Raw genomic sequence first — 24,342 nt, 5'->3', positions numbered from 1 at the left:
TCGATATTTTATTACTCAATTGACCACTGATTATTTTTTTTCTAAATCCATTAGATTTTTTTCATGATCAATATTTATAATAATTTATTATGATTTCATTCCTTACATCCAAAATCCACATCTCTAATTGCCATCTTAAGTCTTAAGTCATAACCTTGATTTGACTTTCTTATTATTAAGTTGATTTACTTAATTATTTCTCTTTTCCTTTTATTAAAATATATTATTTCTAATTTTAAAATTTTTAAATAGAAAATAAAAAAAATGGCTACACTTCCTTGCATTGGAATTCTACATAAACCCAGCTAAGCTTGAGCTATACTCAAAACAACATACACCCCTCTCTTCTCTTTCTCTCATATCATCTCTTTGTCCCTCTGGAACAACTTTCTTGAGAACATTTTTTCCTTCTTTTTCTAGGCAACCAAACAAATAAGAATGGGTGATATACTGAGTGAAGAACAGATTGTTGAGTTCAAAGAAGCCTTTTGTCTGTTTGACAAAGATGGAGATGGTTCATATTTTTCGTTTCCTTCATACTTTTTGTGGCTAAATTTAATGTATAGCACCAAATTATATAATGGTATTTTTGTTTCATTATAGGTTGCATTACTGTGGAAGAACTGGCAACTGTGATTAGATCCTTAGATCAAAATCCCACTGAAGAAGAGCTTCAAGATATGATAACTGAAGTTGATGCTGATGGCAATGGAACCATTGAATTTGCAGAGTTCTTGAACTTGATGGCCAAGAAAATGAAGGTACAAAAACAAAACCCAAATAATGTATGTATGTATGTATGTATGTATGATTGGTTGATTGATTGAAGTTGTTGCCTGTGTAAAAAAAAAAAAAAACCAGGAAACTGATGCAGAGGAGGAACTTAAAGAGGCTTTCAAGGTTTTTGACAAGGATCAAAATGGGTATATATCAGCTAATGAGGTAAGTTTGATTTTTCATGCATTATTTCATGTTTTTTTTGGTCAAATTGTGTTTTTTTTTAAATGTTTTATTTATAATTTAGCCCTTAAATTATACACATTTTTCAATTTGGTACTTAAATTTCTTTTTTTGTCCTATTTTGGTATCTAAACTATTATTTTCATCTTATTTTATCTCAAAAAAGTATCGACATCCAATAAGAATGTGTCGCATGTCATGGTTTAATTGGCAACTTCCATTTTTTGGGTAAATTGAGAAATTAATAGTTCAAGTACTAAAGCGTGGAAAAAGTCTAGTTACTAAAATGAAAATATGTTATTTTTACTAGAAGTCCTTAAGCTGAGACCTAAATTTTAAATTGGCCCCAAATTTCAGAGCATTCTATTTGAGTTTTTTTCTATAGTCTAACCATCAACTTGGACGTTAAACGACAATTTGAATCTGACGAGGGCATATTTAAAACATATGAATCAAATTCTAAACGCATGTAAACTTAATGCATGAACGTGTTTTAAATATTCTCAACTAGAATATTTTAAAGCCTAATAATCAATTTAAAAATTTCATTGTTGTTTGAGGACTTCTAATGCAATTAATTCTTTTTCCTTTCCTAACTTTATTCAATGAAGGAATTATTGCTTTGAAGATTCAAATCCAAAACTTTGTTGGGATTACAAAAATTCTTACATCTTTTTAGCTTTGCCTTTCACATTCAAAAGCATGAAAACCCCACAACTAGGCTATTTTGACTATCCATAAAAGTTGTCTAGTACCTTTCATACATGCAAGGGAATAAAGTGAAGAAAGAGGGGAAGAAAGTTGGAAAATTTTGACCAAATACAATTTTAATTATGTTAAAAAGCTTAAATTTCAATTTTTATTTTTGGAGGGACGAAAGGGAAAATTTTTCTAAAACCCCTACCTAGATACTATTAACTTAGTACCATTAAGGTTCGAGTGTGTTTTAGCTCATTATTTTCATGTTTATGAGTTTAGGGACTATAGGTGGTTCTAGACATTATGTTGAAAAATAAATATGATCCGAACCTATAATGAGATGATATTTTAACCTGTATTGACATTGATTTACCTTGGGATTTGCACATAAAGGAAATCAAATTATTTATATGGGGTGATTCACATGTTTTCACCATGGTTCAACTGAGCTTCTGGTGGACACCCATTTATATGATAGGCTGTAATGTCTGTTTTTGCATGCAATGAATGTTAGCCATGATTTTTACAGGACATTGGATTTGGGGTTTTGGATCTAAATTTAATTAATTTAATTAATATGATTAATTTAAAATTAATTAGTGTTGATTTGATTATGTGTAGCTGAGGCATGTGATGATCAATCTTGGTGAGAAATTAACGGATGAGGAAGTTGAGCAGATGATCAAAGAAGCTGATTTGGACGGTGATGGTCAGGTCAACTATGATGAATTTGTCAAAATGATGACAACCGTTGGATAATGATTAAAAAAGCAACTACTAGGGCTTCATCAACCATTTGATTGATCAACTTATTATAGTTTTTTAATTTTAATTTGTATTCAAAATTCGTTTTGTTTCTATCTACCGAAGAAGTAATTGCTCTAATTTGTTGTACTCTGATGTCCATCAAGGACCTAAAGTTAAATTAGACCTTTTTTTAACTTAAAGTTCAATATATTTCCCCATTTTTTTTCTTGTATTTTATTTGAAATTTTAATTTGTTTTAAGTAAAAAATTGTGAATTTTGGAAAATGGAACACCATAGTTATTAATACTAAAGCATTATAAAATCATTGTTTAATACAAATTGTACCACACTAATACGAGGCACAAAAATTGGGTATAGACAAAAAAATTTTAAGGCTTGAACCAAGCTTGATCCCGCTCGTTTTATACTTTTGTAGTATATATTTTTATTTTTATATATTATGTTATTTGTATCAAATAAAATTAAATATATAGTGATATAATACTAAGCAAACATTAAAAAAAATATGTTAAGTTGTGCAATTTAAATTTTTAATAAAATGAAAAAATTTTAAAAATTAAGTATCAAATTATACAATATTTTTAAAAAAAATAAGTGGGTCTAAAACGAGTTTAGGTTAGCCACAAATATAGACGATTTTAGATAAAACTTAAACAAATATAAAGCACATTAATATTATGCATAAACCTAGCTCGAACCAAACCCGACCGCGAATGTATCTACCATTATAATAACCTATTACCCAAAGCAAAGTAAGCCAACAACAAAGCCTTCATATATGAGAGATTAATATCATCCATAAAATTCATTTTAATTAATAACGAACCAAGCACAATTTGATACATAATCTTTGATTTGGTGGAATTATATACATGAAACTTAAATTGTGATTTATATGTATATATGAAATTTTGATTCAATTGTGTATATTTAAAGAAATAAATACATACATTTATTTTCATATTGGATCAATATAATTGTTTGTACATGCAATATATCAACGTAGATCGGTGCTAATTCGATAACATTGTTATTGGTTTGTAATATTTGAATCAAATCAAAATTGAGGTATAAAATTACATAAAATTAAAGTTCATATATAACTAATTAAAAAATTAAATTCATCAATTAATTAATAAATAAATAGAACCCTTCATCTTTTTTAATATAAAATTAGCAAATATTACAATCAAAGGCAGCAAAAAATAAATATTGCCCAAGTTTTACTTTTACATCATCAAACTCCATCTTTTATACAAATTCAATAAGAAACCCCAAAAAAAGAAAAAAATACAGCCATAGTTACAATTCACATCTCTCACAAAACTCCATTTTTCAAAGCTTCAATTAAATAAAAATAATAATTAAGCTCAACCCAACCCAACCCAACCCAACTCAACCCAAACAAAAACAAAAGGAAAAAAAAAGGGTCTTCAATGGTGTTTATTTGATTAATTTGTCACAGTTGCACAACACATGCAGGTGCCAAAGAAAGCAGTAATAGGCTTGCGTTTCACTTTACCTTTTGTTGTAACAGATGTTGAAACCTTTGTGGTTGTCTTGTTTGTTGCAGATTGGTTGCCTTGTTTCTTTGGGTTCTTCTCCATTAACATGTTATGTTCATCAGCTTCTTCTTCATCTTCTTTCAAGAATCCCAGGAATGGGGTTCTTGACTTCTCCGAATCACTTCTTTCTAATGTTACAGCTTTCTCCTCAGTAGCCATTGATTCGTACTGTGATGGGTTTTCACCGTTTTCAGTGTTGGCTTTCTCCTCAGCTTGGGTCGAGAAGCTCTCAATGGTGGTCTTATCTTGATACAGCAAAGGTGTTTGATCTGAGTCTTCAGCTCTTGCATGGATTCTGAGATCAAGATCAAAGCTTGGGGATTTTCTCATTTGAGAATTAATGGTATCAGGATTGGATTCCAGGCTGAACCTTCCCACACTTTCTCTTTGGTTATTATAATCACCATTGGCAATGGCAACAACTTGAGGTGTTTCACCATTTGCACATTGTTTACTACACTGTTTTGGTGTAGTGTCAATCATTGTTAATGGAATTGGTTTTGGATATTCTGAAAGATCCCATAAAGGTTCTTGCTTTACTTCTGCCATGTCACTTCCCTGCATCTGTTCTATAGGATCATATGATTGAGATATACACTGCTTTCCATTTTCAATGGGATTTGAATCTTTCTTTTCTTCTATAATTTTTTTCTCTTCTGATTCTTCTTTGTTCATTTGATCCATGAAAAAGGTGTCTGAAGAATCAGTGACCAATTGAACTTCTTGTTGTGAGCCCTTTTGTTGTTTCTGGTGGTTAATAGATGCATCAACCATGTGACCATTCTCAAGAATCTTTGCCTGCAGAAATTGACAGTCCTTGTTTGAATCACAATCAGCATTGAGCAGACATGTTATTTTCTCTTTCTGACGGCCATTCATCATAAACTGAGGTGACAAGGCGCTTTGATCATCATCTTTTGATCCTTCTTCAGACCCCTGGCCATTTGGTTTTTCAGTTGCCTCCTGTGCAGATTGAACCTGGCAATGGGACTGCTTGGCATTTCCATTTTCAGATTCCTCCTCTACCGATGCACCTTTTTGGCTAAGAACCATGCCTTCGTCTTCGAGCTCGGTTTCGGAAGCTTCAACCAGGATTTTCTGTGATTCAATGGAATCATTTTTAGCTGAGTTCATCTCACTTGGCAACTCTCCATTGCATTTGGCTCCAAATCCTGTTGGCAAATCTGTCATTACTGTGGTTATAGTTCCTAATCCATTCCCAGCCTCATCATCCCCATCTTTAAGTTCAAGTTTCTCATCCCTGCTCACTTCTTTAATTGCCATTTCTTCCACCAAGAACTCATCCCTTCCTTTTCCTGCCTCCGGACTTAGATCAGGAGAAACAGTCTCGACCGGATCCGTTGATACGCTATCATCTAAAATGAAACCATTTTCCTGATCTTGGCACGTCAAAGATGGTATGATCATATCCTCACTCTTCACTGGCCCATTACTCTCTAGTACCAGTAGTTCAGTGCAGATTTCAGCCAACTCATGCTCATCAGGCTCGAGTGAAGATGCTGCACCAGATAGTGAGTTGCTTGCCTCCTCATCTTCTGTTGCAAAATAAGCACCAAACGACTAAGATGGATGTCTTGTGTGCATTGCATATGTAAATGAAAAACTTTTTAATGTCAATTGATATTTATGATGTATTAGTATCTTTTAGTACACATCACTGAAGTGTACTAACCTTTCTTCATGGGATTCTGGTTCTCAACATCATGATTTCTTCCAGACAGATTCTCCTCGAAATTTGACTCTTTTTCCATCTCTTGATCTTCCAGGTTCTTAGTTGAAGAAGTTGGTTCGGTTTCACTGCCTCCAACTACTTCACCTGGTTTTGCATCAACTTCTGTAGATTCAGCTGGAGGATCAAGTTCAGTTTTTCCTTGTTCTGTAAACAACGAAGGACCAAAGTATGTTTTAAACCGATCGCTTGACAAAAAGATGAATACCGAAACTCGATTAAGACATTTTCAAGTTCAACTTCTGCATGCTAGAATGAGAACTTACTAACCTTGCCCTTCCAATATCTTGTTATCAGGAGTATCTCCTACTACCACAGGGTCACCAGAAGCCAATACGGCCTCTGTTTTATTATAATCTTCACCTTCAGCTGCACGAATTGTTGGATTTTTTTCTTCAATATCATCTTTTGCTAGAGGTTTCTCTTGAGGTTCAGCATTTGTGTTGTTCATTTCTGCATTTACCAGGATTGTAATTAGACAACCATATATTGGCAAACAAAACACTTCATTTACTAACCTGTCTCATGCTCTTCCGGATTGTCACTCTGAAGATCCGCGGTTTCCTCGGGTTCAGTAGAATCCAAGCCTATTTCATTTCCATGAGTAGCTTTATCTTCAACTGTAGCTAATACATCTGTGTTAGCAGCTTCTTGTGAGGATCGTTCTGCAGCTTCATCATTTATGGTAATATCTTCTGCACCAATTCAATATGGTACGGATATGTAAACATAATTTAGAAACACTGATGCTGAAACATGGTTTTCTGCATTAGTTCATTGGAATTGTGACATATAGGCACAGAAACGTTATATTTATTAACCTTTCTCATCATGTTTCTGCTTGTCAATACATGGATATTCCGTTCCATCATGATCATCGAAAACCAGCCCTGTCTCAGTTCCATGAGTACTCTCATCTCCACCTGCAGGAGCTAGGCGAGCTTCTGCATTTGTTTCATCTGTAATAGCAGCTTCTTTCAGGGGTATTTCCTCTACTTCAAGAATTGTGCTAGTATCTTGTTCTGCATGGATCCATCATCGTTGTAAGTCGAAAAAATATCTCTTAGTAAGCCTGAATAGCCAACTAGATATCAGCAATCAAGATATATACTAACCTTTCTCTTCGTGCTCCGAGTCCTCAATATGGGGAGATGCTAGGCCATCATGTTCAAGAGAAACTGATTCCGTCTCGTTTCCCCGAGTATTTTTATCCTCAGCTGCTGGAACTAAATGATCTTGTCCTTCTGCATCATCTGCATAACCAGCTTCTTTCATGGAATTTTCCTTATCTACTTGAATCATGTTAGTATCTTCTTCTACACCAATCATCATCATCATATACAGAGAAACAAATTCATTTAGGAAGTGCCTGGTAAATAGACAACCAAATATTGGTAAATAAAACACTGCATTTACTAACCTTTCTCATGCTCTTTCGGATTGTCACCATTAAGATCTGCGGTTCCCTCGGGATCACTAGTAACAAAGCCTATTTGATTCCCATGAGTAGCTTTATCTTCAACTACAGGAAGTAGTTGAACTTGTCTATCTAATACATCTGTGCTAGCAGCTTCTTGTGAGGATTGTTCCTCAGTTTCATCATTTACAGTAATATCTTCTTCTGCACCAGTTCAATACAGTAGCATATATAAACATAATTTAGAAAAACTGATGCTGAAATATGTTGTTTCTGCATTAGTTCATTGGAATTGTAACATATGTTTATTAACCTTTCTCATCAGGTGTCTGCTTATCAACACTTGGATATTCCATTCCACCACGATCACCAGAAACCTGGCCTGTCTCAGTTCCACGATTACTTTCATCTCCACCTGCCGGAACTAGGCAAGCTTCTGCATTTGTTTCATCTGTATTAGCAGCTTCTTGTGAGGATTGTTCCTCAGTTTCATCATTTACAGTAATATCTTCTTCTGAACCGATTCAATACAGTAGTATATATAAACATAATTTAGAAATACTGATGCTAAAACATGTTGTTTTCTGCTATTGTTCATTGGAATTGCAACATATAGGCAGCAAAATATTATATTTATTAACCTTTCTCATCAGGTTTCTGCTTGTCAACACTTGGAAATTCCTTTCCACCACGATCACCGGAAACCTGGCCTGTCTCGGTTCCACAAGTACTTTCATCTCCACCTGCAGGAACTAGGCAAGCTTCTGCATTTGCTTCTTCTGTCCTAGCAGCTTCTTTCAAGGGCATTTCCTCTACATCAAGAATTGTGCTACTATCTTGTTCTGCATCGATCCATCATTGTTACAAGTTGAAAAATGTCTTTTAGCAAGTATGAATAGCAACCAAGATATACACTAACCTTTCTCATCATGCTCCCCGTCCTTTATACAAGGAGATGCTAGGCCATCATGTTGAAGAGTAGCAGATTCCGTCTCATTTCGAGTATCTTTATCCTCAGCTGCAGGTACTAAATGACCTTGCCCTTTTGCCTCTTCTTCATAACCAGATTCTATCATTGAATGTTCCTTATCTACTGGAATCATGTTAGTATCTTCTTCTACACCAGTCATCATCATCATCATCATCATCATCATTACCATATATGGAGAAACAAGCTTTAGCAAGTGCCTGGTAAATAGACAATCATATAATGGCAAGAAAATACTATATGACTAACCTTTTTCATCTTTTCCATTTACATATACATCTTCAGATACAACAACTTCATGATTTTGTTCCTGTTCGTAATCTGTTCGAGCAGCATCTTCCTGAGTTTTCTCGCCTTCTTCTGCATCATTCCATCTGAACTTTATGTATGAAAATTAACATATTTTAAGCATATCAAATGTTGAACTCACTCACCTTTATTTGCTGTTTGAGAATCAGTATCTAAAATTGCTTGAACTACATGATTTTGTCCTTTCAAACCATCTGCGTGATCAAATTCTTGTACAGATTTATTGTCAACTGTGTTATTTTCTTCTGAAACAGCACATCAGCATCATAAGTAGCTTAACATGTAGTACATTTTAGAAAAAGCATTAACTTAAACACGAATTCCGAAACACCTCACTAGACACTTACCTTGAAACCCAGAAGTGTTGTTGTTCCCCATTTCATTTCCCATGTTTCAATTCACCAAACCCTGAATATATTGGAGCTGAAAGATCAAAATGCCTGTGGTAGTCCACTATGATAGCCAGAAAAAAAACACTTTCCAATTGCAGGATTTGAAAAACTAAAGGGAGCCTAATCCAAAAATATACACCTCCAAGGAAAACCTTACCATTGTGATGATGATGATGATATTCACATGCAAACAACTATAAACATTTCAGTAAAAAGCCTGATTTCATTGAGACCTGCCAGGGTGTTTACAGCAGTTGATGGAAATGGTGACACTTCATAGGCATTGCTTAAAGCATAAGCCTGAGAAAAAAAAAAAAAAGGGTCCCCTGTCAGCCTAATTGATATAAATCTCACTAAAGTTGCTCACCATTTAGCCTTATATTATCCTTTTCTTTCCTTTTTGTGAGACATGGACATTCAGTGACTTTATAGTACCTAAATAATGTTCATTGTCGGCAAACTCTAAATTTACATAAAATTTATGTTGTTTTTAGGTTATTCCAAACTCTAGGCACTCTCAGAGGAACAAATAGGTTAGTCTAGGCACTCAGTTCTTTATGTTCTGCAGATATACACTAGAGGTGTGTAGATGGCGTATTGGACCATAACCGAGTTAAGTTTGGTACTAGGAAAAGGAAAATTTATGTTTTTTTGCCAAGCAGGAACATGTTGGAAACACAAATGAGTTGGATTGTAGGTCGGTTGATCTTAGAAAGATAAGAAAAAAATGTAATAAGAAAAGCCTGATTTTAGTCTCAACATTGATAAAAGCATAAGAGAAAGGACCTACATGGCTGTACAGAGTTGAACTTTATGATCAAAGAAGATGGCTAAAGGGACATTATTAGAATCCAAAGACAACTAAAAAAATCCCAGCAAACTTTGAAACCCTTTTATATGGTCCATATGAACATATATATATATAACTGGGACTGGCCAGCTTTGGGTATCTAACAATTCTTTAAACACTGTGATGGGTATGGAATAATTGTAGTGATAAGGCCATGAAGAGGTGGGACTGTTAATTCAAACATATCTTGGTATTAAAGCTTGTTGTTGTTAATGAAGGGGTGGCTAAAGACATGTAATTTAATGGTTATATATATATATATATATTGCTTTATAAATCTTTCGCCTTTGAACAAGCTCAAAAGCGAAGTTAATTGGACCCTTTTTTTCTCTCTAATTGAAGAGAAAAATGGTAGGAATGGTGTTGGGTGGGGGATATCCACCATAATCATTTCTTTAGACTTTGAAAATGATTGCACCATTTGGGGGGGTGCCATTGCCATTTGCCTTTAATGAAACTAAATTAGTTAAAAGCTTTTTGTGCACAAAAATTAAGGGCTTTTGAGGTGGCAAATGAATCAATAAATCATGTTAGAGAAACTTTTTAAGCTTTGATTATAGGTACCCAATGTTTAGATTTTTTGTGAGGAAATATTGAAATGTGAAGTAATCATTGGATCAAAATGTGAGTTAAGTTGGCACTCCAACAATGCCTTAGATGCAAAATACTTTGTTTTTTCAAATCCCATTCTAGTTTATATCCAATTAACCATTTAATCATAGAGGCTTATCTTCTTCCATGAAACCTTTTTTATGTAAAAATTATTCCACATTTAATTTAATATTTTTGAAGTTAGAATTAATTATTTGTATAATAGATTTAATTAAAATAATTTATTATAAGCACTAAATTAAGTCGAATTAACTAACTAGCTCACATATAATTTTCATAAGACGAAATTTAAACCTTGAACTTGAGACCTTACGTAAAAAACGTCAATCTCCCTACCGTTTTGTTCGATAGTCCTTATTACATAAAACTTTCTACTATATTATTGCATTAATAAAAGGATAATTAAAAAATTTAAAAAAAAAAAAGACTTTGTGGAATAAAAACTTTTCACCACTTATGTACCAAATAATTACCCTCAATAAAATTTCTTTTATTAATTTTGAAAAAAATTATATTAAGAGATTTTGTTGACTGGAAAACAATTAAGTTTAAGGTTTGTATTTGATAAATTGTTACTAAGTTTATTTTAATTTCACAATTAAGATACCAATACTAACATGTTTCGATGTACCATTTCAGGGTTTATCGATTTTTTTAACTATTTTTCACACACACGATGTTTGTAGTCTCATTTTAATTTCTTGATAAATTATACGTACATTTAAATATTTTTAATATATATTTATAATCTAATTTTAGTTTCTTAATAAATTATATATTATATATTATTTTGATAAAAAATTACATATTATATATACATGCAAATATATCTCAATTACATTCATATAAATATATTTATTTATAAATATAAGTATTAAAATTATTAATTAGGTTTGAACAATTTAATTTAATAACTTTTAATTTTAAATATAATTATAGAAAAACTAAAATGGTTAAGATAAAAAAAATTTTGAACTTAGTTTACAATATCAAAATTTTGTACCAACTAGTATAGATTAGTATCCATTGATACAAGCTGATATTGATTGAAACAGACCGAAACGGAACATACATTATTTGGTACCAATTTAGGACTGATACGTACCGTTCTGACAAGAAATGGAGTAACTATTAGGGATCTTAGACTCATTTGATCCAATAGAATTACTTAAATTAATTGGGTTTGAAATCTAATTAAGGGGAAAAGCTCACATCATGTAAGGCTTCAAAGTCCTGGACTATGTCTAGTTTAAACCCAGATCCTTGCAGTTTAAAGAGTCCAAAACAAGAAGTGGAACTCTAACTCAGCTTTGTTACAGACAAGACAAGACAATTGTTCTGGTTCATATTTAGTATATTAGCAGTAGATTTTTCTTGCATGGCTTAAGAAACAACCTTGGATTTTTTGGCAGTAAATACGAGAATAACAATCCATGTTCCTCATTATAAGACAATAACGTAATATATTTATATATATAGTACAATTTGCCCTTATGCTTAAATGGCTTAACGGAATCAATGGTGGATGCCTTAATGGGCATCCTAGTAACAAGGAGGCAAGTTTCATGACTATGAAACAGGGTCTCCACATGGTTTTTATTGAACAAAAATCTGGACACAAGAGACTTCACAAGGTCCAGATTACGCGATGGAGATAAATAGTGTTTCGAGGTTTGCTTCCAAATTCAATTCATCTAAGCAGCAACGGGTTGCGGTATTCTGTCGTTGTCCGATGGTGTTAAGCTGGCGTAATACTCGACCAACACTTCCCAGCCGCCAGGGCACATAAATCCCGGAGGAGGGTCCTCTTTGTTCTTTGCTAATGTCCGCATCTGTAAAACCGGAAGCACCCCATTTTCGGATTAAGTTCAGATGTTGAAACCGAGTCTATGGTAATAATCATATGGTGAGAAAGCTTACCTTGGTGCCTGATATGAAGAGGAAGTCTTGAGCCCTCGAGGGATCGAAGAACGCCATTTTACCTTGGGTTTTATCATATGCAGCAACCTGCAATGGGTTCTCGAATCTTACGCCACAAGTAATTACATTTTAAGAGAAAATAGCAATGAGATTGAATGCTTCTTGTTATACCCTGAAAGGAAGGATGTTCAGCCGCTCAAGTCCAGGAGCCATGCTCAAGACCTTCTTCCCATGATCAGCATCATATAAATCTCTCTTGTCAACCGGATGACCCATTCCAGCCGGATCTCTACCGACAATGTAAAAATTGGCTCCGGCATTAATCCGAGCCTTAGCATGCCACTGCACTTCAGTTGGACCAGCATAGTGCATTGGAGATGGGAATATAGATACCACAGTTGTTTCAGGATCAAGAACACCATCCTCAAGCACCTAAATTAAAATATTTATCATCAATCAAGCATTTGCATTCAAAATTTAGGTTGCTTGGGTTTCAAGACATCTCCAAACAAGGCAAACAAGAGGTTGTATTAGTTACCTTCTCGTGCTGTTTCATTCGCCAACTAAGAGGAACATCATCTGCCTTAGTGTAACCTCCCAATGGATGAAGCAAAAGAATGGGATTCTTATAACCCATCTCGAGAAGCCGCCGACGAGTATCGGTCATCAACAAAGCGTGACCGTTATGAACAGGATTCCGAAGCTGGAAAGCAAACACGGCATCGGCATTGCGCCTCTCAAACTCTTTACGGAGTTCCACCGGAGACAACCGAAACCGATCGAGACCGTCGTTGTACTTAATCGGCGCTATAACCTCCAAGTCACCTCCAATCAACCAATTTCCAGCATTTGTTATTGTTTCTTCAACGTATGGTAAACCAGGGGCTGTAGTCCCCCAAGTCCTTGCTATCCTTTCTTCCTTAGGGTGCTTGTAAATCTCAATGCTGAAAACAATCAATTTAACCAAAGCATAAGCAACAACAAAAGATCATAAATTGACCCACATTCAAACAAGCTTCTCAATAATGCAAAATGGTGGATTCACAACGGATTTTATCAGGTTATAAATGGAAGCTCAACAAAATGGTAAAACTAGTGGATTAGTCCCTATAGAATCTATGAAATTACATTTTGGTCTAATTTTTTTCTGGCCCCTGTTTTTTTAACGACTTACTCGGTGAGGATGGCGATGAGTTTATCATCCGAGTCAAGGAGAGCGACTCTGTCGGACTCACCGATACTCGCTTTTTGCAAATCGTCGATAGCCAATACAATCGGGACCGACATATTGACGAAGGAACCATCGTCGAGCCGGAGCGAGTTAAAATGAAGAGTTTGGAGGAACTCAGATTCCCTCATGAACCCGGTTAACGGGCTAGCCCAGCCTTCACTCAAAACGTGAACCCATTGCACGTCGATCGGAGTAAGCTTCACCTTGGGCAACGAAGCCGCTTCCCGCTTCTTCAACTCCCGCTCCGGTTCCGACACGTGGAGGTCGACGAGTTTCCCACCGTCCGGTTCGATCAAACCAGCTCGGATATGGACGCGTTTGGAGAAGGCAGCGGTCCGGGGTTTGAAAGAGAGGGAAACAGGGAGTTTAAAGGAAGGAACAAAATGGGTATTCAAGGATTTGTTCAAAGATTTGGATTGAAACGGAGTTTGAATGAAGATGGTGGAAGACATTGTTAAGAGCTTTGATCGGTGAATCAAAAAATAAAACACTCAACGTTGGGGTGTACTGTTTATAGCCTGGCCTTTGGTAGCTTGATTTGGTCGAGGAACCGTGAGAGAGACAAGACAAAGGCGTTGTGTTCTCTATGAATATGAAAAACATGTGGTCTCGATGTTGGAATTTATAAGCTATTTTTGAGAGGATGAACCTGGACAGTTTTTTTGCTTGGTTTCTTCGTTTGTTTCATTAAATTGGAATTTTAAATTTACTTTTGTAGGTTTTGGGCGTCAAATTTGGCCACTCATTTGTGTAATCAGCCATTACGAATCTACATCTTATCTATGCTTTAATATTTAGGGTAAATTTACACAATTAATCACTCAATTATGCGTAAATTTTTGTTTTGATCTCTTAATTAAAAAAAGTTATATTCAGCATTTTTTAAACTATTTTTTATCAACCAACTATTAAGTGGCTAACGATGATACTTTTTAGTTAGTATAATAATGATTTAATTCTCAACTTTTGCATTTTCATCAATTTGACCTTAATTTTATATAAAAATAAAAAATTTGAATTTTTTAAAATTTTAAAATTTCTAAAATACTTAGAAAAATTCAAAAAATAAATAAAATAGGCAAAGTGCAAGAAAATGAGGAAATTTTATTTTTATTATAAAAACATTTGAAATATAATTTGTTTTCGGTTTTGAAAAGTAATTTAAATGAATTGAAATTTGGGATTGAGTTTGAAAAATAAAATTTTGTGGTATCTTTTGTATTTTGGTTAAAAATTGTATCATAGTCAATTTTATAAGTCTATGTAATATCAATTTTAGAAGAAGCTCTTCAACAGCATGAAATTCGACTTATCTCTTGAGATTATCAAATTGGTGTCCAATAAGATCTTCTCTTGGTCTCACTTATCTTAATTTTCTCTTCGGGGCGTCAATCTTAAGTTTTGTAGTCTATTCGATTTGGTCCAAATTTTGTGATTTAGTCCCTAAACCTAAAAATCAACTACCTAACATTTCCATTAATCAACCACCTATGATTTAGTTACCCATATTCATGCTTAAGCAAACAAAAACAAGATAATCACACACAAGAGGCATAAATGGAAAACACAAGAAAAATGAGAAAATCACACACAAGAGGCATAAATGGAAAACACAAGAAAAATGAGAAAAGCTTGGGTTCTTCTCAAAGAAGCTTGAAAACAATAACAATGGCAGCAAAGGAAATGTAAAAGAACACCTAAAAATCATATTTTTAATGCTGAAACTAAAAGGAAACAGAGTTGCATTGAAACTAAGATTAAACTGAAAAATATAAAGAGTTTGAATTACTAAACAAATAAATAAACACTAGCTACAGTAATAAGTAACTTAACTAATAGCTATGAAAACTAAGTAAAACAAAAATAAACATAAACTTAAATCCTAAAGTTATGAATAAGAAAACTAAAACCCTAAAAGATGAAGAGAAAATTCTAAAACATGAAAAATAGTTGTGTCTAGTGTATATATGTTTAGCCAAAATTTTAGCCTTTTAGCAAATTACGACCTAAAAAATAGTGTAATGCTCCAAAAATTACTACAAGAAGAAAGTAGGTATCCTTGATTTAGTAAAATAAGGAAATAAAGTGACAAAAGGGAAATTTTGAGTTATGGCAACATTGGGAAGTATATTATGATATATTAATTCAAGAAAGGATTAAATCGCAAAAGTGAGAAAAGTTTTGTTGATTAAGAGTAAATACTAAAAATTTTGAGGGGGTTAAAGTGTAAATATGAAAAATTTGAAGGACCAATAGTGTAAATATTTTAAGGGTGGAATGATCTAGAAACTAAGGAAAATGGATGAATTAGGACCAAATTGAAAAGGTGAAGAATTTTGAGGGACTAAATCAAATTTTACCAAATTAAGTGATGATTCAAGGATTGAATTTTAAAAGATCACATAGGGCAAAATGGTCAATTGGAAGAGAGAGAAATCTAGAAAGTAATGATGATGCTGATGATATTTTAATTAGATAAATATTATTTTATTAATATTTTACTAATATTTAATGAGATATTTTATTATTATTTATTTAGTATATAAGGAAGGAAAGATGAGGAATTTCTATCATCTTTCCATGCATTTCACGTTAGAAGAGAAGAGAAGAGAAGAAAGAAAGTTTTACTTTCTTTACAATTTGGTCCTTTCACCAAAAATTTATCATTTTCACCTAGAAATCAAAAGAATTTCTATAGCCATCAAGAGAGAAAGATAATAAGAAGACTATGGGGAGCTAGAATATCAAGTTAGATTCAAGAAATAGAAGCTGGAGGAGAGAGAAAATCAAGTTAAAGGTTGAAACTAATAGGACAAGGTAAGAACATCAAGATTTCAATATATTTTTAAGTTTGATATTATTGAAAATGCATAGAAATGATGTTATAGTAGAGTTTTCTTAAATAAGGTATTATGTTCTTGATATATTAGTGAAGGAAATAAGTGAAAGTGATGGGAAATATTATAGAGAAAGGGAATAAGGGAGTTATAAACTTAGTAATCAACATATTGCACTAAAACAGTTTTGAACAAAGACAGTAGGTTAATTTTGAAAAATTACCATAAATTGTGGAGATCGAATTAGAGGATGAAAAAATATGGAATTAAATCTTATTGAGTCTAGTTTCTCATAGAAGAAACGATGTAAGTAATGGAATTGTAAATCATGAGATATAATAAATTTTGTGAGAAAATATCAGAATGATTTTGGGTTCCCCTGTTCTTACTTTGGAAAATCATCAAAAATTGAATAAAAATAATTAGAGGCTTAAATTTATATATTTAAAATAATTAGTGAGCCTATTTTCAATAGAAACAAATGGGAACATCATTCGAATTCTATACAAAGAGATAATTAATTTTTAGTGAAGAGGGGTCGAACTGTCAAACAGTGAAACATGGGAAATTTTAAAGAATAAACTGTACTTATTGGCTAAATGAAAATTCTAAAAATTTTATGGTAAGAATATATGTGAGTCTAGTTTTAGATAAAATTTTCAGATCTCAATTCGGGTTCTATAGCTTAAGATATAATTAATTTAGTGACTATGACTCAAGTGAACAACTTGTTATGAGTAAACAAGTAAATAGTGGTATTATGTATATATCAAGGATGTGGAATGGAGTGGAGGAGGAGGAAAATATATGTGAATATTCAGCTAATATGATTTTATTTTAAAATAGCTAATTTACATGTTTTAGGTTCGAGACTAAATTGAATAAAAATAAAATTTTAAGGGTAATTTTGTAAAATGTAAAAATGACCAAATTGCATTAAATGAATTTTTTATTATTTAAAATAATAAATTGAATGAAATATTAATTTAGATCAAGATTGGGTGGAAATTCAAGGAAAATAGAAAATTACCAAAATGTCTACGAATTATGGTATTTACGCAATTTAGCTTTGTAAGTTCGTATGAACTATATTTTGTATAATTTAATTAAAGTGAATGTTATTTGGTGATGAATATTATATAAATATGTGTTTTATTATTGGAATTGAATTATTATTGGTAATATGTATAATTATTAGATGCATTGAAATGATTATCGGAAACTCGATTGGGTTGGAAGCTTGTCAGAGATATATCACACTATCCATTGGTTCTATCAGTAATTTTGGATGATTTGATTCTGGTTATAATGACATATATAAATTAAATTGGCTAACGTTAGCTCTTTAATGTTTTGATTTTTATTGGTTATAAGTATGAATGCTTGATGAAATGAAATGTCCGTAAATTAATTTGTAATTAAACTCCGGTAATACTCTATAACCCTATTCTGGCGATGAATACAGGTTAGGGGTGTTACAAATAGTGACCAAATTGCCATTGATTGTCTAATTTTAGTTACGAGACATGTTGGACAAGGACTATCCATGCGGTCATTTTTTGTCCCCCCTCGATAGTGATACCATGATACTCATGGTTTGATATTGCGATATCCTCGATGGTTTTAAAATGGGGGTCCTTTGAGAGTTTTGGGTATCGCGATATCCTATGGCCAATATCGCAATACCACTGTTGATGGCTCAATCCTCTTTGTTTTCAACATTGTCAAGGATATCACGACTTCCATGCTTTAATATCGTGTACCATTCTAGGTGATGTTCCCATGTCGTTCAAGCCACCGTGAACTCCCTACATCACTCACCAACCTCGTTAGATTCCCCAAATGCCAATTGGCCATCTTGGGTCTCAAAATAGCACAAAACACACACTAATCACTTATTAATTTAAAGAACTAAAACTAACCAAAAACATGACAAAGACCTCTAAATTGCTCGAAAACAAGCTTGTTAAGTGTATTGGGGAGTTTAATTTGACATATTAAATTACGACAGGCCAACTTATCCAAAAATACCTAGTTGGTACTTGAGCTTTTTTGTACCTAGTCGATATTAGAACTTGTATTTTGTCACACACATTTCCCCAAAAGTACTTAGTTAGTACCTGAACTTGTCCAAAAAGTACCTAATTGGTGCCTAAACTTGTCAAAAAAAATTACTTCTTAAAATTAATTTATATTTTTTAAGTTTTTTTTAAATTTATGTTCACCATGTTTTATACTAAGAGGCTTTCACGTGTCACTATAGGATTGGTTATTAGTGCCACGTCAACACAAACTAACAGTGTTAGTGCAGAGGTACTAGCTTGGGTGATGGAATACAAGTTCAGGTATTAACTAGGTACAGAAAAAAAAAGTTAAGATATCAACTAGATACTTTTGGACAAGCTCAAGGACAAACTACATATTAACCCTATTATTTAATTAAATTCCTCTAAAAAAATTAACATCTTTTTAAACTATTATAAAACAATTATTTTGAATTTTTTTTCCTTTTTAAAAATATACATAGACTTAATCTTCAATTAGTGAAAACAATGCAATGTGAAATCTTTCATGAAATGAAAAATTTTGAAAACTTTTTTTTTCAACTTGGACATGTTATCAGTAACTTCCAAACTTGGGTAGTCCAAGTACGTTGGTTAAAAAACCAAAATCCCAGAAAACCTAGTCTAGGAATTGAAAATATAAGTTAAACTGAACCAAAATAACTTTGTTGATTTCATGTCTCATGGGGATGTCCAACTTCATCTCTATTTAATAGTCATTAATCTATTTTGTGTTCATTTCTTTTTGAATCATTTGATATTTTTTTATTTTTTTATTTAATACATATGTTTTGGTTTTCTGTTTATAATTTATTTCTACTTCTTAGATTTTTAAATAATTTTTATAATATTTTATCTAAAATGATTTTTTTAATATTTCACTTTTTAAACTTTTAGAGTTTGAACTAAATTGACAATTTTGTAGATGTTAAGAGATAAATTTATTGATTATTTTAGAATTAGAACTAAAATGACAAATTATGTAAATATTGAGGGTTAAATTTGTTGGCTTTTTAGATTTAAAATTGAACTGATAGAATGTGTAAACATTAAAGGGTTAAGCCTATTATTAAGCCAATAAAGAAAAGCCCACGTCAACTTTCCATCACCCACTAACAGAAACAGATGAGACTAAATCGAAAAAATTAATAGCTAGATGACCAAAGCATAATTGGGTAACTATTGTCATAGCCTAAAAGAAATTAAACTAGATAAAAAAAATATGCGATTGTTTTATATTCTGGCTTGTGCATATAAAAAAACTGAATCGATATATGTTAAAGGGTAAATTATACTTAAGATCATTAAATTATTAGTAAGTATATGTTTTAGTCACTCAACTTCAAAACGTTACAAAATGGTTACCGAACTATTCGAAAAATTTCATTTAAGTCATTAAATTGTTAATATTGATGTTGTATGACATTCTCTGTTCACACCGCCTACACCAATCAAAAGCTCTCATTCCCTTCTCTTCTACAAATTAGTTTTTTATGAAACAACTTTGAACATCACGAATTTGTTAATCCTAGCAACTTTATTCTCCAATCTTCGATATTAACCATTAGATCGACTTGGATCTAAGTTATGTTCTTCTACTTGTCGATGAGTACTGATTCATTATACTGATTGTCGAATCGTAGCTTGGAGCTTGCCAGTAAGACCTTTTGTTTTTAAATAACAATCTAATGACTTTCAAATAGTTCAGTGACTATTTTGTAATTTTTAAAAATTGATTGACCAATATTTAGTGAGACTAATATTTTTAATACATTACATTAAAAAAAATACTTGTAAACTTTTAATTTTATTTATTCACAAAAAAAACTTTAATTTTAAATATATTTTTATTATTTAAATAGTTTTAGACTGCAGGCTTTGCATGTTTAATTTCCAGGGATCATCCTTTTTTGAATTCAAAGATGCAGCAATACAACACTTTTTTCAAAATATTGTTTTTATATTGCAAGTGTTAATGGAACCTTTTGTCCGCATTGAACTTTCCCCCTTTTACCGCCACATTCAGAATATTTGTTCAATACCATTTTTTCCTCTTTTCTATTATTGTCGTTTTCTATTATATATTATGTTAATTACGAAATTAACCCAAAAGAATTGATTAATTATGAAATAACCCAAGTGCAAAATTTCTAAGAAAATGACACATTTCCTACCGTGCATGCCGGTTCTTTAAAAAAAAAAATTTATGGTGTCGCCAAATAAATTAGTGGCACCAGACTGAAGTATGATTATATAAAATATTCAGCGACCTGATGAAGCAATTACACTTTAAAATTTTATCTAAATTTAAACATTTTCAATTCACTCCCTAACATATTTGAATTTAGATAAACTTGAGGAAAATTTTTTAGAAATATATTTAAGTAATTTAAATAAGAATTTTATATAATTTTTTAAGCTTATTTAAAAAAGAAAAGAAAAGAGAAGGGTTTATTTAAGCTTTTTAAGAGCTATTTAAATTTAATTTTAGAAGGGAACCGACTTAACATGTAAATAGACCAAAAGTTAGAAACCATTTAATTTGGTGCAACATGCTATCCGGTAGAGGTGCTCATGGGCCGGGCCGGGCCCAGAAAAAAAAATTTGACCCGGGCCCGGCCTGAAATTTTGCCCAGGCCCGGCCCATGAAAAAAATTATAAGCCCGAGCCTGGCCTGGCCCGGCCCATTTTTTTATAAATACCAAAAAATCATTTTAAAAATTAAAAAAAATTAAAAAAAAATTTTAAAATAAAAAAAAAATTTAAAAAGTATTTTAAAAGTATTTTCAAATTTAAAAAAATTTTAAAAAGTATTTTAAAAGTATTTTAAAATAAAAAATAAAAAATATATTTATTATATTCGGGCCGGGCCGGGCCCGGGCCAAAAAAGTTGTGCTCGAGGCCCGACCCATTTTCTAATCGAGCCTCATTTTTTTGCCCAAGCCCATGTTTCATGCCTATATTTTTACCCAAACCCTCCCATATTTCGGGTGGGCCATCGGGCTGAGCCGGGCCGCCCGGCCCATGAGCACCTCTACTATCCGGGCACCCTTTTTCCAAATAATCTAAAAAGGGTAATTGCTTCATTAGGCCCTTGAATGTTTTAAATAATTAGACTTCAGTTTAGTGTTGCCAATTTATCTAGCGACATCACTATATATATATTTTTTAAAACTGATGATTGCTCAATGATGACGGGTGGTGCGACCAATAAAAATGGAAGCACCAGCATGCACTATAAGAAACGAATTATTTTCGTACAAGATTTTGCATCTATATCATTTTCATAATTAAATAAGAATTTTATATAATTTTTAAGCTTATTTAAAAAAATGAGAAGGTTTTATTTTTATTATTCTTATATTATAAGAGCTATTTAAATTTAATTTCAAAATGGAACAGACCTAACATGTAAATAGACTAAAAAAATAAAACATTTAATTTGGTGCAGCCATACTCACCCTTTTTTGTCAAACAATCTAAAATGAATAATTGCTTCATCAAGTCCCTAAACGTATTAAATAATTACACTTCAATCTAGCCAATTTATCTGACAGCCCACAAATTTTCTAAAAGCTAATGATTGCTTAATGATGATGGTGCCGCCAATGAGAATGCTAGAATCGGCATCCACAGTAAGAAACATGTCATTTTTGTACAATACTTTGTATTTGGGTCATTTTCATAATTAATAATTTTTTTGGGTCAAGTTTCGAAAAAAAACCATTATTGTCATTTTCTTTTATATATTATATTAATAAATTTTGATTTTCCCGAATCTTGTGATAGTGATACTAATTCATTTTTATTATAAAATTTGTAAAATAAATAAATAATCACATAATAAAAGTGTAGTATACTTTTAAATTCCATAAAAATATTTATTTCCATTTTATGTGTACCCAAAAAAAAAAAGTTTCTTCAAACGACCAAACTCCTAAAATCTTATTATTAAATTTTTACTATTAAATTTTTTTCTTCACTTTTACGCTAAACTACTTATCATTAAATAAATTATTTTTAAAGATAATCCAGAAAAATGGGTTTAGATAAAAAATTAGTCTCGTTTAAAATATGGTTCGGGCTTAACTTGAATATTCAAAGCCTGAATTTGACCTGACCCAACCCGTTTTTAAGTTTATAATATTTTATATTATATTATTTTTATCTATTATGTACTTTATAACGTATTTAAAAAATGTTTTTAAACTATATATTTAACATTTCTTTTAAACTTACATGATATTAATAAAATTTAAGTAAATTAAAAAATAGATATTGTTCTTAGAAAATATTTCGTACATTCTTATCGAAAATTTTAAACTCCACAAGCATGATTAGGAATTGACAAATGTCCTACAAGGATTTAGTAAATGATTATATATATATAACACATGTCAATTTTTAAAGTAACTTATGGAACAAAAAAAAAAATACACTATCAGTATACTACATATTCACTATTATTTTTATAAGTTTTAGAAATGTCTTATTATATGGAGTATTTAAACATTGTAATTTCATGGTAGTTAAACAATTTTGTTAAATATTAATAATTTTAATATTATAGTAAATTACATTTGAAAATAATTGTAATTATTGTAATTATAGTTAGATCTAGTCATGGGTCGGGCTATTTGTCTTGGTCTGAAGGTCTGCTTGAAAAGTGGAAGAGTTTGAGAAAAAATATAGGCTCGAAAAATAGATTTAGACAAAATATATGACTTGTTTTCTAAACGGGCTGAGCCTTGGATAAGATTTTTTTGGCTTGGGAATCGCCCGAATCTGCCTAAATTTTTTTGTTGTTGTTTTGTTGTAATTTTGCCATTATATTACCATTATTTTGTTGTTATTATTTGGATGTTGCATAACTTTTGTTTTATTATTAGGAAACATTTGTTTTATTTCTTTTTAGTGTATTTGATGTATTATGTTTTTTAAATTTGTTTTTATATAAAAATAATATAAAAAAATTTAATACAGGCGGGCCGAGTCAGGCTCAGGTTTAGCATTTTTTTATTTGGGTTGGGCTTGAGTAAAATTTTAGGCTCATTTTTCGAGCCGAGCTTGAGCCTAAATATTGGGCTTAAAATTTTGCATCAACTAGGCCCATGATCAGGTCTAGTTATAGTAAATATTAATATTTTAAATATTTTATTTTTTATTTTATAATATATTTCAAATCTATTTATCTTAAACAATATCTTAAAATATGTTTTTAAATTTCTCTTTACCTTTGTAAATTGTTTTTAAATAATATGTTAAAAGATGTTTTAAAAGTTATATTTAAAAAATGATTTTTAAAATAATTTCTCTTCACCTTATTTAATACTGTATTTTAAAACTAATTTCTTAGTAAAAATATTTTAGATATCTATTTAAAAGTGTTTGTTCATGTTTAAAAATGTTTTTATAAAATAAAATAATTCTAAAAGAAATTTTGTTTTAAAATATATTTTAAATATGAGTATATAACGAGGACTTATTTTTTAAAAGTAAAAATATTTAATTAAAAATTATTAACCTTAAGCTTAATTATTGAGTCAAGTTCGAGTACAAAACAAGGTGAACAAGCTTAATCGAGTTCGAGTAGCTTAATTATATTTCAAGTCGAACTCAAATTTAAAAATAAATATTCAATCAAACTCGAGCTGAATATTTCAAGTCAAACTTGAACCTGACAATATTTGGGCTCGACTATATTACACTCCTAATTATCATCTGACAATGTACCAAGCTCTAATTTTTTTAATGGTTTTTTAATTAGTATGATGTTTAATACATTCAATTTAAAATTAATAAAAATAATAATGGCAGGCATGGAACATTTTGGTAGTTTATTATATTCATCTGATACTTGTCAAGGTTAAGTGAGAAGCACTTAACCATTGAGGACAAGAGAATAGCCACTGTGGCAAAAATGGTGGACAGATTTACATGTAAAAACATTAAGGGTAAACTATACAAATAATCATTCAAT

General features: G+C 31.5%; 3 protein-coding genes and 1 long non-coding RNA gene across 13 annotated transcripts; 2 read left to right on the top strand and 2 right to left on the bottom strand.

Moving 5' to 3' along the window:
* Nucleotides 1–314: 314 nt before the first annotated feature.
* On the top strand, nucleotides 315–2,598 carry LOC105796689 (calmodulin-like protein 8). The gene is made up of 4 exons (XM_012626473.2): nucleotides 315–514; nucleotides 604–761; nucleotides 862–942; nucleotides 2,281–2,598. The coding sequence occupies exons 1-4, from the start codon at nucleotides 439–441 to the stop codon at nucleotides 2,416–2,418; spliced, it is 453 nt and encodes a 150-aa protein (XP_012481927.1). The 5' UTR covers nucleotides 315–438; the 3' UTR covers nucleotides 2,419–2,598.
* Nucleotides 2,599–3,560: 962 nt separating this feature from the next.
* Nucleotides 3,561–9,460, bottom strand: LOC105796684 (uncharacterized). Of its 10 annotated transcripts, none has more exons than XM_052628016.1 (14): nucleotides 9,007–9,460; nucleotides 8,805–8,865; nucleotides 8,583–8,702; nucleotides 8,398–8,508; nucleotides 8,080–8,277; nucleotides 7,802–8,002; nucleotides 7,474–7,674; nucleotides 7,164–7,364; nucleotides 6,859–7,059; nucleotides 6,565–6,765; nucleotides 6,262–6,438; nucleotides 6,014–6,196; nucleotides 5,687–5,890; nucleotides 3,561–5,546 (listed from the first exon to the last, which is right to left on the bottom strand). In XM_052628016.1, the coding sequence occupies exons 2-14, from the start codon at nucleotides 8,845–8,847 to the stop codon at nucleotides 3,880–3,882; spliced, it is 3,708 nt and encodes a 1,235-aa protein (XP_052483976.1). In that variant the 5' UTR covers nucleotides 8,848–8,865; nucleotides 9,007–9,460; the 3' UTR covers nucleotides 3,561–3,879. The 10 variants fall into 10 exon arrangements, with proteins under 10 accessions (XP_052483976.1, XP_012481920.1, XP_012481914.1 ...); XM_012626466.2 differs by having other exon boundaries at nucleotides 3,561–5,549; nucleotides 6,859–6,996; nucleotides 9,007–9,459; XM_012626460.2 differs by having other exon boundaries at nucleotides 3,561–5,549; nucleotides 9,007–9,458.
* LOC128039730 (uncharacterized) lies at nucleotides 7,537–8,577 on the top strand. The gene is made up of 2 exons (XR_008194207.1): nucleotides 7,537–7,661; nucleotides 7,814–8,577. It is a non-coding gene; the product is annotated as an uncharacterized LOC128039730 (long non-coding RNA).
* Nucleotides 9,461–11,727: 2,267 nt separating the features above from the next.
* LOC105796687 (ATP sulfurylase 1, chloroplastic) lies at nucleotides 11,728–14,116 on the bottom strand. The gene is made up of 5 exons (XM_012626470.2): nucleotides 13,406–14,116; nucleotides 12,770–13,175; nucleotides 12,403–12,663; nucleotides 12,232–12,318; nucleotides 11,728–12,143 (listed from the first exon to the last, which is right to left on the bottom strand). The coding sequence occupies exons 1-5, from the start codon at nucleotides 13,912–13,914 to the stop codon at nucleotides 12,006–12,008; spliced, it is 1,401 nt and encodes a 466-aa protein (XP_012481924.1). The 5' UTR covers nucleotides 13,915–14,116; the 3' UTR covers nucleotides 11,728–12,005.
* Nucleotides 14,117–24,342: the final 10,226 nt, after the last annotated feature.

The sequence above is a fragment of the Gossypium raimondii genome, chromosome 3 (genome assembly GCF_025698545.1).
Source record: "Gossypium raimondii isolate GPD5lz chromosome 3, ASM2569854v1, whole genome shotgun sequence".
NCBI classification, from domain to species: domain Eukaryota; kingdom Viridiplantae; phylum Streptophyta; class Magnoliopsida; order Malvales; family Malvaceae; genus Gossypium; species Gossypium raimondii.
The sequence above is the reverse complement of the archived record's forward strand: the minus strand, read 5'-3'. Positions and strand labels throughout refer to the sequence as shown.